Source organism: Lethenteron reissneri, chromosome 48 (genome assembly GCF_015708825.2).
Source record: "Lethenteron reissneri isolate LAM-NWPU_2019-01 chromosome 48, ASM1570882v1, whole genome shotgun sequence".
Classification (NCBI taxonomy): domain Eukaryota; kingdom Metazoa; phylum Chordata; class Hyperoartia; order Petromyzontiformes; family Petromyzontidae; genus Lethenteron; species Lethenteron reissneri.
In genome coordinates this window covers 1,538,512-1,553,777 of record NC_083826.1, presented here as the reverse complement: position 1 = coordinate 1,553,777, position 15,266 = coordinate 1,538,512, and the positions used below count along the sequence as shown (strand labels likewise).

General features: G+C 52.5%; 1 protein-coding gene across 1 annotated transcript in view; it reads left to right on the top strand.

Moving 5' to 3' along the window:
* The window catches only part of LOC133354741 (noelin-like), a 57,343-nt gene extending 42,561 nt beyond the window's left edge, over window positions 1–14,782 (top strand). The window contains exons 2-4 of the mRNA XM_061571809.1: window positions 3,005–3,160; window positions 6,619–6,774; window positions 11,738–14,782. Coding sequence (XP_061427793.1) covers window positions 3,005–3,160; window positions 6,619–6,774; window positions 11,738–11,752 — 327 coding nt within the window. The 3' untranslated portion in view covers window positions 11,753–14,782. The remainder of the gene's footprint in view (window positions 1–3,004; window positions 3,161–6,618; window positions 6,775–11,737) is intronic.
* The last annotated feature ends 484 nt before the right edge of the window (window positions 14,783–15,266 follow it).

Below are 15,266 nucleotides of genomic sequence, written 5' to 3'. Positions count from 1 at the left end.
GTGGTGAAGTATGGTGAAGCAACCCCCGGCAAATCAACACGGCGGAGCGGAGCCTTCAACCGGCAGCGGATCGACTCGGGGTTCTGAGTTATTATCAGAGTTGTGAATTATTATGATCGCGTCCTTTATTCGGAGCGGGCGGTCGGTGTCTTTGAGGGGTCGAAGGAGAAGGACACGGCAAACGAGAGCCAAATCCAAGGTCAAATCGCTGTGACCCCGCGACCCTTGAACTCGTCGGTGGAAGGCCGCACAGAGAGGTGGAATACGCGAATCATGTGCGTCCTGTGAGATCTGAGCATGGGCTACGTTTTGATCAGTGATTTACATGAAAAGGCTGTAATCATTCAAATAGAAAATTATTATCGAGTCTGTATTTGCAGAGCCCTTTGATTGTTGCTAACACTCCGTGTGTGTGCGTGCGAGTATATATTTGAGGAAGCGGTAGTGTAGCGGTTAGCGCCTTGTGCTGCGAAAGCGGCGACCCGAGTTCGATTCCCACTCACAGTCAACACCAGAGACGTTCATCTAAACCGGTCCTGGGCCTCCCCTAGGTCTACTCAACCTCGGATGAGTCTTTGGTGCGGTGTGTAAACATCACAACTAGGGAGACAAAGGTGACCGTGCGTGGTGCTTGCCACCCACTTCCTCGTGTGCCGTGTCGGCCTTCATAGGTGCTGCTCGCTAACAGCACTTGCCCCAACAGTCTGTCAAGGCTACACGGGGGATCTTTGTAATTTGACCCTGGTTGTGACCCTGGTTAGCATCGTTACCTTGCAGCGGACCTGTCCCAGCCGCGTAAGAGAGGTGATGATTCACTGGCCCAAGTTTTGAGTCGGTGTCTATCCATGACGGGTGACACCGAGCTAAGCTCCTCTCCCCCCTCTTCAGATCTAGTGGCGTGGGAGGGGGGAGGGTCAAGTATGAGTGGCCCCAGTCAATGCGTCCCGTCACCAGCCCTGTGCACGCTGCTGCATTCTACAACGCGGCGGTGGTCACGTGGCGTGCGGACGATGTGGACGGGAGTCGCCGTCCCCGCTGTGGCTGAGCGGCGCTCCGACCTCGTGACGTCGCCACGTGACTTTGAGACGTGACTTTGTGACGTCACGTGGAGACGTCATGTCGTGACGTCACGTGGAGCCGTTACGTCGTGACGTCACGAGGGTCTTAGTTGTTCAGCCTGCAGCGTTCTCCTGCCGAGATGGCGTGTCTCGATATTTACACAAACGCATTGCATTTGAGAATAGTCACAACAGCAGATGGCTTGGTGATGGAGCTGCTGTTGCTGCTGTGGCTGCTGCTGCATTGGCAGCGGTGCATCGAGCATAGATAGCAAAACAAAACTCTACATTTTCGTCAATAACACCGCGTGTATGTGTGTGTGTACATGTGTTAAACTTCTTTCGCACCGTACATAGCCAACCACTCTAGCAGTTAAAAAAATATAGTTTACAATATCAATTTAAAAGTGCATGTGGCCTTAAAAGAAAACAATATACAGGGTGCTTCAAATAAATGTTAACACTTCCACCAGCCCACAGGGGATTATTGTGTCCGTCTGTCCGTCGTACAGGGAGGGGCTGGGTAGGGAGGGGCTGGGTGGGGAGGGTGGGGCTGGGTGGGGAGGGGAGGGTGGGGAGGGTGGGGAGGGGTGGGGGGTGGGAGGGGTGGGGCTGGGTGGGGAGGGGCTGGTCACCCCGTGGTGCCCTTATAGAACTCAACGTTTAACCTACTCACGCCGGCTTGTGCCCGCCCTCACAGTCGGGCATATTTGCGGAATACACCACGCCGCCGTTGACCCTGGCCATTGACCGAGAAACCCAACGTTCCTACCAGCTCCCTCCGCAGGAATGTGTTTAATGGGAAAACAACGGAAAATGCACTGTAACATTAATAACAAATTAATGTTAATAGCTTTAAAAAGTCAAAGGGTCTCCACTTGTTCGCCATCGTTGTCAACGCGTGCCTGGAATCTTCTCAAGGTGGTCTCCAGAGCCCGGAGGCACATTTCTAGTGGTGTTGTTGTAAATTCTCAGAATTGTTCAAACATTCTTGAAGCACCCTGTATAATAAGCAACATTTTGGACAATGGCTATTCTTCATAGCACGTATATGTGGCGATTATATATTGCGTATTTTCTATTTAAGGGCAGTGTTATTGACGATTGCATTGAGAGGTGAGCGAGTAACGTGATGAATTTGTTTGTGCCAAGGAATTGTGTCTACGTAGCAGCTGACTGCTGGTGAGAAGGGGAACACCTTGTGTGTGTGTGTCTCTGTGTGTGTGTCTGTGTGTGTGTCTCTGTATGTGTGTGTGTGTGTCTGTGTCTGTGTGTGTGTCTCTGTGTGTGTGTGTGTCTCTGTGTGTGTGTCTGTGTGTGTGTGTCTCTGTGTGTGTGTGTGTCTGTGTGTCTGTGCGCGCGTGTGGTGAGCGGTGGTTAGCGCACTGCGCTACAAACCCAGCGAGACCAAGTTAGATTCTCATTCACAGCCAACATCGGTGACGAATATCTGAACCGGTTCTGGGCCTCACTTGTGTCGACTCAGAGGCGCCGCGGTGGCTAGGAGATGTTAACTTCCTCGCTTGGTCTACAGGGGGTCGTGGGTTCGATCCCGACCCTGACGTCTGCTGCTGTATATTTGGAGTTTTGCATGTCTCTCTCTCTCTCTCCCCGTGGCTGTGTGGATTTTTCTCCGGGTCCTCCGGTGTTTCCACATTTATAAACACGCGTTTCGACTATTTGCCTGATATAAGTGTCCACGTGACAAGCCACTTCGTCCGGGCTATCATTTGTGGCCAGGTGGCTTCTGAATAAGAGCCGCATGGCTCAGTGGGCCTTACCTGGCCGTTGGTTCTCGTTAAGTTTTGAAATGAGTGCCAGATGCAGGTGGAGTAAACATCGCCACTGGCGAGACAAAGGCGGCGCGCTGCGGCTCCTAGCTTTGGCACTCGCCCCAACAGTCTGTTAAGGCTACGTCTTGTTAAGGCTTTGTCTTCGTGGTGCAGGTGCCGGCAGTGGCCGCGGGGCCTGACGAGGGCTGGCAGGTCTACAGCTCGGCCCAGGACGCCGAGGGCCGCTGCATCTGCACCGTGGTGGCGCCGCAGCTGCGGATGTGCTCGCGGGACGCGCGCATGCGGCAGCTGAGACAGCTCCTCGACAAGGTGAAGCGGCAGCGGCGGCATGAGCTGCAGCAGCAGCTGCAGTAGCAGCAGCTGCAGAAACAGTTACAGCAGCAGTTGCAGAAGCAGCAGCTGCATCAGCATCATTGACAGCATGCGCAGCAGTAGTAGCAGCTACAGCAACATCATTGGCTGCAACTACAGCAGCAGCTACATCAGCATCATTGTCAGCATGAGCAGCAGCAGTAGCAGCTACAGCAACATCATTGGCAGCAACTACAGCATCAGCTGCATTAGCATCATTGGCAACATGCGTAGCAGCAGTAGCAGCTACAGCAACATCATTGGCTGCAACTACAGCAGCAGCTGCATCAGCATCATTGACAGCATGCGTAGCAGCAGTAGCAGCTACAGCAACATCATTGTCTGCAATTACAGCAGCAGCTGCATCAGCATCATGAGCAGCAGCAGTAGCAGCTACAGCAACATCATTGGCTGCAACTACAGCAGCAGCTGCATCAGCATCATGAGCCGCAGCAGTAGCAGCTACAGCAACATCATTGTCAGCATGAGCAGCAGCTACATCAGCATCTGCAGCAGCATTAGCCAACATCATTACCATCCGCCGTAGCAGCAGCAGCAGCGGTATCAGCAGCCGTCGAAGCAGCAAATTATCATTGGATTAAAAGTTATCACAGCAGCAGCAGAAGGAAGAATTGGGGGCAGCAACGCTTCTCCTTAGCCCCAGCAGGAGCGACAGCTTGGACGGCTGTAGTGGCACGAGCAGGCAGCTCACCTCTGTAATGGAGGTGAATGAGTTAATACATCGCGGGGTATTTCCAGTGACCTGGCCAGCTCGTTACGCGGCTCTGAATCCCCTTGCACTGCTCCGGGCTTGGCAGATCCTCCACACGCTGCACGGATCCCCATTTTATGGATGGATGTTGGTGTTCATCGGAGAGCAATGAAACGCAGACGCATCTTCATGAACCGAATCAGAAGAGGCTTGCTTTAAAACCATTATGTGCGCGTGTCCTCCCACCCTCAACTCACATTCACACTCTCTCCTCTGTGTGTGACCTCTCACTGGGGAGCGGTGGTGTAGTGGTTAGCGCTACGCCGCGCTACGAACCCGGCTACCCGAGTTCGATTCCCGCTCACAGCCAACACCAGTGACGATTATTTGAAGCGGTTCTGGGCCTCCCCTAGGTCGACTCAGCCTCAAATGAGTACCTGGTGCGGTGTGTAAACATCGCTGCTGGGGAGACAAAGGCGGTCGGGCGTGATAGTGACCACCCACCCCCTCATGTACCGTCGCAGCCCTTCATAGGTGCCGCTCGCTAACAGCACTTGCCCCAACAGTCTGTTAAGGCTACATTTCTTCTCTCACCTTCAACTCACATTTGCACTCTCGCCTGTTTAAATTAAATATTTTTCTACATTTGATGAATTCTGACCCAGGATTAATCATAATAATAGCAACCGCGGTAGTCATTTCAGGCCGATTACGCCACACAGCCGCTCACTCCCGACGGAGAGCGAGCTCAGAGGCACGAGGGGAACCCACAGGGCAATCCGACAAGGCAGCCCAGGAGGCGAGGAGCCGGCGCCAACAAATTGCCCGAAGCTCTGCGGTCCTCTATATATTAAGGTGGTATTGGCCAATGAATGAATGAGTCAGAATCAGTGATATTTATCAATACTGGAGGAGTCCGATGAGCTATGATATCCAGTAGGGGCGAGTTAGAACGTTACAACAACAACCGATACGCAAACACGACAGTGGTGCAAAGAATTGGAAAGGTAATCAAATCGCGTAATAATATACACAAATATAACTAAACCATTTGTTTTTATATTACCAGGCAATGCCCACTCAGATATTAGCTTATTTTTTAGAAGCGACCTGGCCACAAATGTTAGCTGTTCATACAAGTGGCAAGAAAACGGAGCACCCGGAGAAACCCCCTGGCGTGCACGGGGGAAACACTCTATTTCAAACAGACGGACCAGATGGGAGTCCACGTGTTTGCTCTACCGCCTTCCGTGGCGACGCAGGCTACGGGCTCCTTGCTCGGCGCCCACGGGAAGGCAGTTCTGGAACATCTCTGTGTGATCCACCAATCCTCGCCGCTGCCTCCACGCTGCTGGGTTCCAGGCGGCCCCACGTGTGCTTGTCTAAGCGCCCGTCCATCACGTGCCATCGCAACCATTCCAATGCTCTCCTGGAATCTAACAATTCAAGAGGAACCCCCCCCCCCCCACTCAAGTGGAACCTGTCCCTGTGTGGCACGGGGTCCACACGGCTCCAGGCTGATCGTGGTCATTCGCCTGCCACTTGGGGGTCGATGTTGGTTTGTGGGGTTTTGTGTCTTTCCCAGTGAAGTAATTTGTGAGTATTTTAGCACAAGTGTGCACCATGAAGCCAGGCGTGTACACAGGTTACTGAACATATATCCGTGTGCGTCCGTCCAGGTTGTTATCACGAACACTACAAAGCTTTTTTTAACACGTAGGATTTCACGACCAATATTATTCATAATGAATGTTCTTTTAGCTTCGATCGCGTAAATATGAATGTGGCGTTAACCCGTCACCGCCCGACTCAGCCAATTAGGAAAGGTTTGTCACGTAAACAAAAATGTGCCAATTAGTTACTAGTTCAGCACACACCGGTCGTGTGTTGGAGAGTAAAACCACAACAACATTTTCAAGTCTTCCAAAATGACAACTGTGACTGTTCGCCTGATGGTGCTGGTTGTTGTTGTAATTACTGGCGAGACGTCACGCTACTGGAATGGTAAATGTTGTTGTGGGTTTACTCTCCAACACACAACCGGTGTGCTGCTGTACTAGTAACTAATTAGCACGTTCTGTTTACGTGACAAACTTTACTAATTGGCCGTGTCGGGTGGTGGCGGGTTTAACGACACATTTACATTTCGATTTGAAGCTTTCGTGACTGCAGGGATTCATCTTCTTGGTTATTTCGGTAAAGTCACGTAGAATGGAAATAATAAAATAATAAAAATAAAACATAATAAAATAATTCTCACGACGTTTCGGCCACAACGCAAGCAGCCGTCCTCAGGTGAAGAACAGGTCTGTCGAGACGACAGAGTCTGACTCTGTCGTCTCGACAGACCTGTTCTTATTTAATTATGACCTGAGAATTATTTTATTATGTTTTATTTTATTATTTTATTATTTCCATTATACGTGACTTTACCGAAAGAACCAAGAAGACACATTTACATTTACGCGATCTAACCCAACAAAACACCTCTATTATGGATGGCCTGATGAAGGTGGTGGTAATTACCTGCGAAACGTCGTTCTGAAATTGTAAATGTCGTGAGTTTAATAGTTTAGGTGGTTTTAGTTTAGTCTCCTTCGCCAAAGACGGAAGTCCCTCCCCCCCCCCCCCCCCCCCGAGGCCCCCCCAGGGCACCGCCGTCAACGACCCCCCCCCCCCCGGTTACCTACTCCTGGGCGTGCAGGTCCACAACATGTCGCAGACGCTGGAGGCGTTGAGCGAGAAGGCGCAGAGCGGCCTGGTGTACGTGCGCCGCGTGGAGACGAAGATGAAGGGCCTCGAGAGCAGCTTCCGTCAGGTGGAGCAGAGCAGGAAAGCGGTGCTGACCGGCAAGCCGCAGGTCAGAGCCCGCCGCCGCGTTTCTCGTCGCGATCGTCGGCGGCGTAGTCGTTTTTATTGTTGCGAAGCGCCCATCGCGTGGGAATGTCTCCAGGCGGACGTGCGCAACGCGAACGGTCGCGAGTGCACAGATGACACGCGGTCGGAGTTCGGTAAAAGCGGAGGACGGCGTTGACGGCGACGCGAGAAGGAAGAATGAAAGTGCGAGGGGGCTTTGTCGAAGCTGCAGTCCCCACGGCCCATCCACCACCACGACCACCACGACCACTACCACCACCGAGACCACGACCAACATCACGACCACCACCACTTCCACCAAGACTACTACCACCACCACTACCACTACCTCCATCACGACCACCACCACCACTTCCACCAAGACGACTACCACCTCCATGACGACCACTACCACCACCACGACCACCACCACCACTTCCACCAAGATTACCACCACCATGACCACTACCACCACCACTACCACCACCACGACTCTGCGTCTCTCAGTTTTTCAAATTTACTTCCACCCCATTCCGGTTTTTCCCTCCACGTTTAGAATCAACATCACGCGTTTAGAGTAATTGGCCGCTGTCAATTTCCACACGATGATAAGCCACCTAGTTGAGCTATCGTCCGTGATAGCCTCTATGAAAGAGCTACATTGCTTAGTGGGTCTTACCTGCACTATGGGAACCTCATTTGCCAGTAAAAATATGATAATTGATTTTTTACCCTTCTATCTGGCAACAAAACTGACACCTTTTTACAAGGAGTCATGTTTGTATAGGCCGCAATACCTGCAGGTATGCAGGTCTGTACAAACATGACTCCAAATGAGGTTCCCATAATGTAGATGCTTGCCCCGAGCTCTCATACTCTGATGGTGCATTGTCCTTGAGTTGTGCGCCTTTTGGCGTCATCTGGTCCAACCCATGTGAGACTAGGCTCTAAGGAAAGCTGTCTCGGGTGTGGACCAATCAACTTCAAGGACAGTGCATACATGATCAGAGTTGTGTCTTTTGTTTGTATTATGGCTGCAGGTATTGCGGTCTATGCAAACATGACTCCTTGTAAAAAGGTGTCAGTTTTGTTGCCAGATAGAAGGGTAAAAAAACTATTATCGGGTCTTACCTGGTCAACATACAAGAATTAAATAAGAGGAGTTTCGTTAATCTTGGCGAACTGGACGTCGTGAACAGAACCGATGGCAAATGATTAATCAGCACGACTGATGTGCTGATTTTGTGAACCGAAAAAAAGGTGAAATCATCAAATGTCAGTTTCGTCGCAAAACATCACAACAACGCCTGTGAAATGATTTTCATGAAAAGGTCGTCGCATTAATTTTAAAACTTGGTACTGAATTATTATTATCATTGCAGCCGCAGCTGACTTATTCTTACAAGCGAGACAAAAATAGCATATTGCGTGAGGAAAAGTGTATTAATTTTGTGTTCTTTGGGTCTTTCGGTAAAGCCACGAAAGCTTTAAGTCAAGATTACATGTTCTGTTGCAGAACTTGCGTTTGAAACGTTGAAGGCCCGACAACGTTGGCTTCGCTTCCTGGCAAGGCGTTGCACTGCTATGGCAGTAACGAGCTTGTGCCTGCGACAGGAGCTGAATACATTAACAAAGAAGTGAAAGCCTTCGCCACGACTTGGCAACGAAACGAGACCGGAGTTCGCAATTTGTTAGAAAGTTGTCGGGCTCTGTGATGGGCCTCCGAAGAAAACAAATAAGACGCCGCTCATTGGGGCATACTCCGCATTGCTATCCAATTCGCAGAGATTTAAATGAAACGCACAGAAAATCTTGGCATGATTTTCAACAACACACCTGCCGTACGTTTTTTTTCAGCAATAATTAATATTTTTGCATTTAATTTCCACGTTCATGTAACGTTTCACTAAGGAATTGCCAACAGCATAACTACTCTAATCCATTTAAGCCGAACAGATGTAGCCATGACACAAACAATAACCACAGCTGCTAGTTACACACGAAGTGGCAATTCCACATGTGTGTGATGGCTTCCCTCCTGCCTTAAACAAAACGGCAAAAATAACTTCTCTCTCCTCTGCCCTGAGTGTTGTGGCATCAATAACACAACGTGAGGAGCTGGGATCTGGTGCTAGGGGGGAGCTGGGATCTGGTGCTGGGGGGGAGCTGGGATCTGGTGCTAGAGGGGAGCTGGGTTCTGGTGCTGGGGGGGAGCTGGGATCTGGTGCTGGGGGGGAGCTGGGCTCTGGTGCTGGGGGGGAGCTGGGATCTGGTGCTAGAGGGGAGCTGGGTTCTGGTGCTGGGGGGGAGCTGGGATCTGGTGCTGGGGGGGAGCTGGGATCTGGTGCTAGGGGGGAGCTGGGTTCTGGTGCTGGGGGGGAGCTGGGATCTGGTGCTAGGGGGAGCTGGGTTCTGGTGCTGGGGGGGAGCTGGGTTCCGGTGCTGGGGGGGAGCTGGGTTCTGGTGCTGGGGGGAGCCTGGATCTGGTGCTGGGGGGGAGCTGGGCTCTGGTGCTGGGGGGGAGCTGGGCTCTGGTGCTAGGGGGAGCTGGGCTCTGGTACTAGGGGGGAGCTGGGCTCTGGTGCTAGGGGGGAGCTGGGATCTGGTGCTGGGGGGGAGCTGGGATCTGGTGCTAGGGGGGAGCTGGGTTCTGGTGCTGGGGGGGAGCTGGGTTCTGGTGCTGGGGGGAGCCTGGATCTGGTGCTGGGGGGGAGCTGGGATCTGGTGCTGGGGGGGAGCTGGGCTCTGGTGCTAGGGGGAGCTGGGCTCTGGTACTAGGGGGGAGCTGGGCTCTGGTGCTGGGGGGAGCTGGGCTCTGGTGCTGGGGGGGAGCTGGGCTCTGGTGCTGGGGGGGAGCTGGGCTCTGGTGCTAGGGGGGAGCTGGGCTCTGATGCTGGGGGGAGCTGGGCTCTGGTGCTGGGGGGGAGCTGGGCTCTGGTACTAGGGGGGAGCTGGGCTCTGGTGCTGGGGGGAGCTGGGCTCTGGTGCTGGGGGGGAGCTAGGCTCTGGTGCTGGGGGGGAGCTGGGCTCTGGTGCTAGGGGGGAGCTGGGCTCTGGTGCTGGGGGGAGCTGGGCTCTGGTGCTGGGGGGGAGCTGGGCTCTGGTGCTGGGGGGGAGCTGGGCTCTGGTGCTAGGGGGGAGCTGGACTCTGGTGCTAGGGGGGAGCTGGGCTCTGGTGCTAGGGGGGAGCTGGGCTCTGGTGCTGGGGGGGAGCTGGACTCTGGTACTAGGGGGGAGCTGGGCTCTGGTGCTAGGGAGGAGCTGGACTCTGGTGCTAGGGGGAGCTGGGCTCTGGTACTAGGGGGGAGCTGGGCTCTGGTGCTGGGGGGAGCTGGGCTCTGGTGCTGGGGGGGAGCTGGACTCTGGTGCTAGGGGGGAGCTGGGCTCTGGTGCTGGGGGGGAGCTGGGCTCTGGTGCTGGGGGGGAGCTGGGCTCTGGTGCTGGGGGGGAGCTGGGCTCTCGTGCTAGGGGGGAGCTGGGATCTGGTGCTGGGGGGGAGCTGGGCTCTGGTGCTGGGGGGGAGCTGGACTCTGGTGCTGGGGGGGAGCTGGGATCTGGTGCTGGGGGGGAGCTGGGCTCTGGTGCTGGGGGGGAGCTGGGATCTGGTGCTGGGGGGGAGCTGGGCTCTGGTGCTAGTGGGGAGCTGGGCTCTGGTGCTAGTGGGGAGCTGGGCTCTGGTGCTAGGGGGGAGCTGGGCTCTGGGGCTAGGGGGGAGCTGGGTTCTGGTGCTAGGGGGGAGCTGGGCTCTGGTGCTGGGGGGAGCTGGGATTTGGTGCTGGGGGGAGCTGGGATCTGGTGCTGGGGGGGAGCTGGGATCTGGTGCTGGGGGGGAGCTGGGTTCTGGTGCTAGGGGGGAGCTGGGCTCTGGGGCTAGGGGGGAGCTGGGTTCTGGTGCTAGGGGGGAGCTGGGCTCTGGTGCTGGGGGGGAGCTGGGATCTGGTGCTGGGGGGGAGCTGGGCTCTGGTGCTGGGGGGGAGCTGGGCTCTGGTGCTGGGGGGGAGCTGGGCTCTGGTGCTAGTGGGGAGCTGGGCTCTGGTGCTAGTGGGGAGCTGGGCTCTGGTGCTAGGGGGGAGCTGGGCTCTGGGGCTAGGGGGGAGCTGGGTTCTGGTGCTAGGGGGGAGCTGGGCTCTGGTGCTGGGGGGAGCTGGGATCTGGTGCTGGGGGGAGCTGGGATCTGGGGCTAGGGGGGAGCTGGGATCTGGTGCTGGGGGGGAGCTGGGCTCTGGTGCTAGGGGGAGCTGGGCTCTGGCCTTGCGCCCAAGTCCACTCTCCGCCTTCGTGGTGAGCCACTGCTGTGGTGGCCCCTCACACGACAGCTTCACTGCCCCCTGACTGAGAGGAGCCAGAGCTGGGCCAGATCAGTCAGATGCCATTCGTCTACCGCAGAGTCACAGTGATGATCATTCACTACGTAACACAATTTTGGTTCCCAGGTAGTAAGTGTTATTTTATAATGGCTTGTGCTTCAAAAGTACATAAATAGCTATTATTCCCCACAAACTTTGCTTTTGTGACCAGGACTTTTCGTGAAGGAATGACACAAATGCACACCACGTTTTATCATTGAAAATAAGTACATTTCAAAATGTCACTGTCCTGGTAACAAAATCAAAGTTTGTAAGGAATAATAGCTATTTATGTACTTTTGAGGCATAAGAAATTAGAAAATAAGACTTAATACCCAGGACAGTGTGATATAATGATTAAATTTTGATATTTCGGTCACGTAAAAAAATTGCTCATAGATGCCTTCGTGTTCAATGTGATGAGGATGATGATGATGATGATTATGATCACGTTGACGTTGACAGAGATTTGTAACCGTCACCTCAAAAACTGTGGAAATCGTAGCAGCGCATCACCTTTCAAATATCGCCAAATGCATGCGGAGATCACGTACACAAAACATGTCGTGTTTTTTTTTATTTTTGGTGTGCATTGCTTGTATTTGTTTGCTTGTGATGCAGGACAAGAAAGGCTGATTCACGTGCCGGTGAGCGGAAAGGAAGCCCCACGAGAGAAGAATTCTACGACCTTCAGAGGAGACACTTTTTCGAGACACCGCAATGAAAACCGCCACCAGGGTCTTGTAAATACTTTGACAAACAAAACAAGCAACTTTCCCCTCTCAACGAGACACAATTTTACCGCTCGCCAGGTGTGCGTTTTTTGGCAAAGCGTCAAGCTGGACGAGTCGAGCGGTCGTTCGTCCGTCTGAAGTTCTTTTGATTTTCGGATGTGCCAACTCGTAAGAGACGCCTCAACAACAACAACAAAAGCGACCTGGGACAATTTTCCGCGAGTCTCGAATGATCAAAACAAACACGTAAGTTTGTCCGTGTCAAACCTCAACTTTTGTTTTTCTCCAACGGTCATCTGCTTATTATTTTAGATGCCGCATCGAACTTCGGATACATCCGTCCGCCACGCGGCGGAGGAAATCAACCGGCCGTGGAAGCGTGCGCGGCGCATCGGAGGTCACGTTTTTACCGAGTGAAGAATTGAAGAACGTTGGGAGTTTCACGCGAAGAACATCCGGACCGAACGTTCAGAACATGTCGCTCGAGTTTCAGTATCGTTTGTTAACGCTGCTTCAGAAATGATTTTGCCGTACCCCCCATCGTTCCTATGTTGGGGTCCTCAGCCGGTAAAGCGCGAAAGAAGGAAATTAACGTCAATATTTTGACAAAGTTTGAAATGAACTCGTGTGAACGGTAATCAACGCACAATCTGTCGTTTTCTAAGCTTTAATTTCACATCCTGCAGTTTGCAGTAGAATATCCTGATTGCGTTTGATATCTGTACAGTTCATTAAAATGCTTTGAGTGTTTATATTCATTGACACAGTTGTACTGGTCGCACTGTTCAAGGTGATCTGTGTTTACATCATGGATCAGTGTTGTTGGGAGGGCGACATTCACAAACTAGTAATCACATCTGATTACTTGAGGTTTCACAGGTAATATGTAATCCCCATGTGGTGGTGGGGTGACGTGCAGATGTTCGCGGTTTGAATCCATCGGACCGCCCTGGTTAATACTGCGGTGCATCTTAACCGTTCCCCATTCCGAGACGTCTGTAAATTGCAGGGAGGGTGTCCCATTCACCACTGAATCTCGGAACAGGCAGACGGCTCAGCGTTCATTTTATTCAGAGGCATAGTAGCACCGCTGTTGATTAAAGACGTTGTACTCACCGCACAGGACTGTAGCGACAAGACCGCCCTGTATGATAGCTGGCGCCAAGCTGTGCCACACGCCCTCCCGCGTGGCCTTGTGGGAGCCTCGGTACCGATAAAGTATTTTTTTCCGGTTCCGTTTCGATTCGGGACGGGATCAGAAGAAAATGCGATGCCGTACGTGTACATACGTGTACGTCATCGGAACAGGAAAGGGTTACCCGGTGGACGTTAAAGATTCCGTGACGTCACTTGACAAGAGGAGTTGCTAATTGTGTGTTTGCGTCGCGGTCCAAATTTGAAACTTGTTACCCGGAACCTACTCGATTGGGGTTACACATTGCAACACCGCCCCCGTGCCGTGATACTACCGCAGGCCGTGCCCGTCTGTGAAACGTGGCGCCGTTCTTCATGGTAGCCTTGCGTCATCAGAATGGTGCGAATACCACGTTTAGTAATAACGATCTGATTACTGACTCCATGATTCATTCACATACCATATTGTTACACGATGAATTGCAGCCTTCTTTAAATCCACTGCTGGATGAAGGTCTTACCATTTCGTAAGTCGGGGATGTTTTTTATTTATTTTACCATCCTTCACCGCGCTGTCAGCACTTGTTGGTGAAGATGGTCCCAGGATGGGTTTGAACATCGCTCACCGCTCATGAGAACCGTGGCCAGGAATTGAACTCAGGTGACCGCGTTTATAGTGCAGTGTGAGAGCCACTGCTCCACGACTCCACCGCACGGGCAGATTGATGGTTGGCCACTGCTGCTGTCTTCACGTAATCGCAAAGATTTGTTTTGATCGTTGACATGTACGTCGCTTTACGCTTGAGTCACGCAATTACTCAGATCGGGATCACACACAGCCATCATCGCTCCCCTGCTGGCAGACTGATGCCCGCTCGCAGGCCGGGTAATGAGTCCCCCTCGTGCCGCCCAGGGACAGCTGCCACTGGGGGTGCCCTCCGTGAGATGCAAGTTGCCTGTCGCTTACGTAAGCGCCCTGACATGCCCCGGCATAGCGAGTACTGTATATCAAACATAAATCGTGACTTATCATCATCACGCGGATTCCTCCGGCCGTCATCCTCGCAGCAGCAGCAGCAGCAGCAGCTGCTGCTCTTGGCTGCTGCCATCGGGCCGCCCTGGTTAATACTGCGATGCAGCTCTTGTCTGCTGCCATCGGGCCGCCCTGGTTAATACTGCGATGCAGTTCTTGGCTGCTGCCATCGAACAAAGGCGGTGGTCGCCGCATCGCGCGGCACTTTCAGGTGCGCTTCTGGCGGCCGTCTGGAACGCTCTTCCCTTCCGATGTTATGAAGCCACTGGAGTTATGCACTTTCAATTATCATCTAGATTGAAAACTCATTTTTTTTCTGTACAGCTGCTTTTTGTGTTTCGTTTGTTGTCCTTCCCCACGCGTACCTCCACCTAGCACGGCAGGCTACGTACGACGGTGCTTAAATACGTTCAACACACATACAACATCAACATCATGAATGGTTTGGAATTAAACAATTTTGATTAATCACTCGAGTAAACAACCCAATTGGAAGATGCTGAGTTGTGTCATATGATTACCAACTAAACCTGGAATTATTTAGAAAGGCACTAAATTGAGCTTCAGTAATCTGATTAAAGTAACTCCCTTAACACAGGTTATGGGGTCACGGTTATGAACAATTATAAATGGTATTGACGATGTTAATTTAATAATAAAAGATTACAATGATTCAAGCATTTCTGTACAATCATTACCGTACAATGTTTTACCGAAGTCGTTACTTACATTTATTTCCTACAATAAAAGCTTAAGTAACACAAACATCCTCGTGTCAATGGCAGGAATGTGTCTTGACTGGACACGCAGTCCCTGGGTGCTTGGTGAGGTTATTTTGATGAAGGGGGCTGATGGCACGTGCTCTCTCTGTGCCACGAAGAAGGGTCGTTAGCCGAAACGTCGCCTATTGTATACTCTTGAAAGCCACATGGTGTTATCGACGCGGATTGTGTCGAGTTGTTTTCTTTGCCTCGATCAGTGCACAGATGCCCAGTAACCAAATGCACACAATGAGAAATTCAATTGAATTCAGAGGAAGCATCATCACCATCATCGTCGCCGTCATCATGGACTGCTATGTTCAATCCACTGCTGGATGAATGGCCCTCCCCCAGCCACCGCCGTACCCCTCGCCAGGCTGCTGTGGATCACCGATCTGCCCTCTTCGAGTTCAGGGCGAAGAAGCGCTGCGTGAAGAAATGTGCGAACGAATCACCCCACCGAGCGAACGAGGAGGGAATGCGTTGCA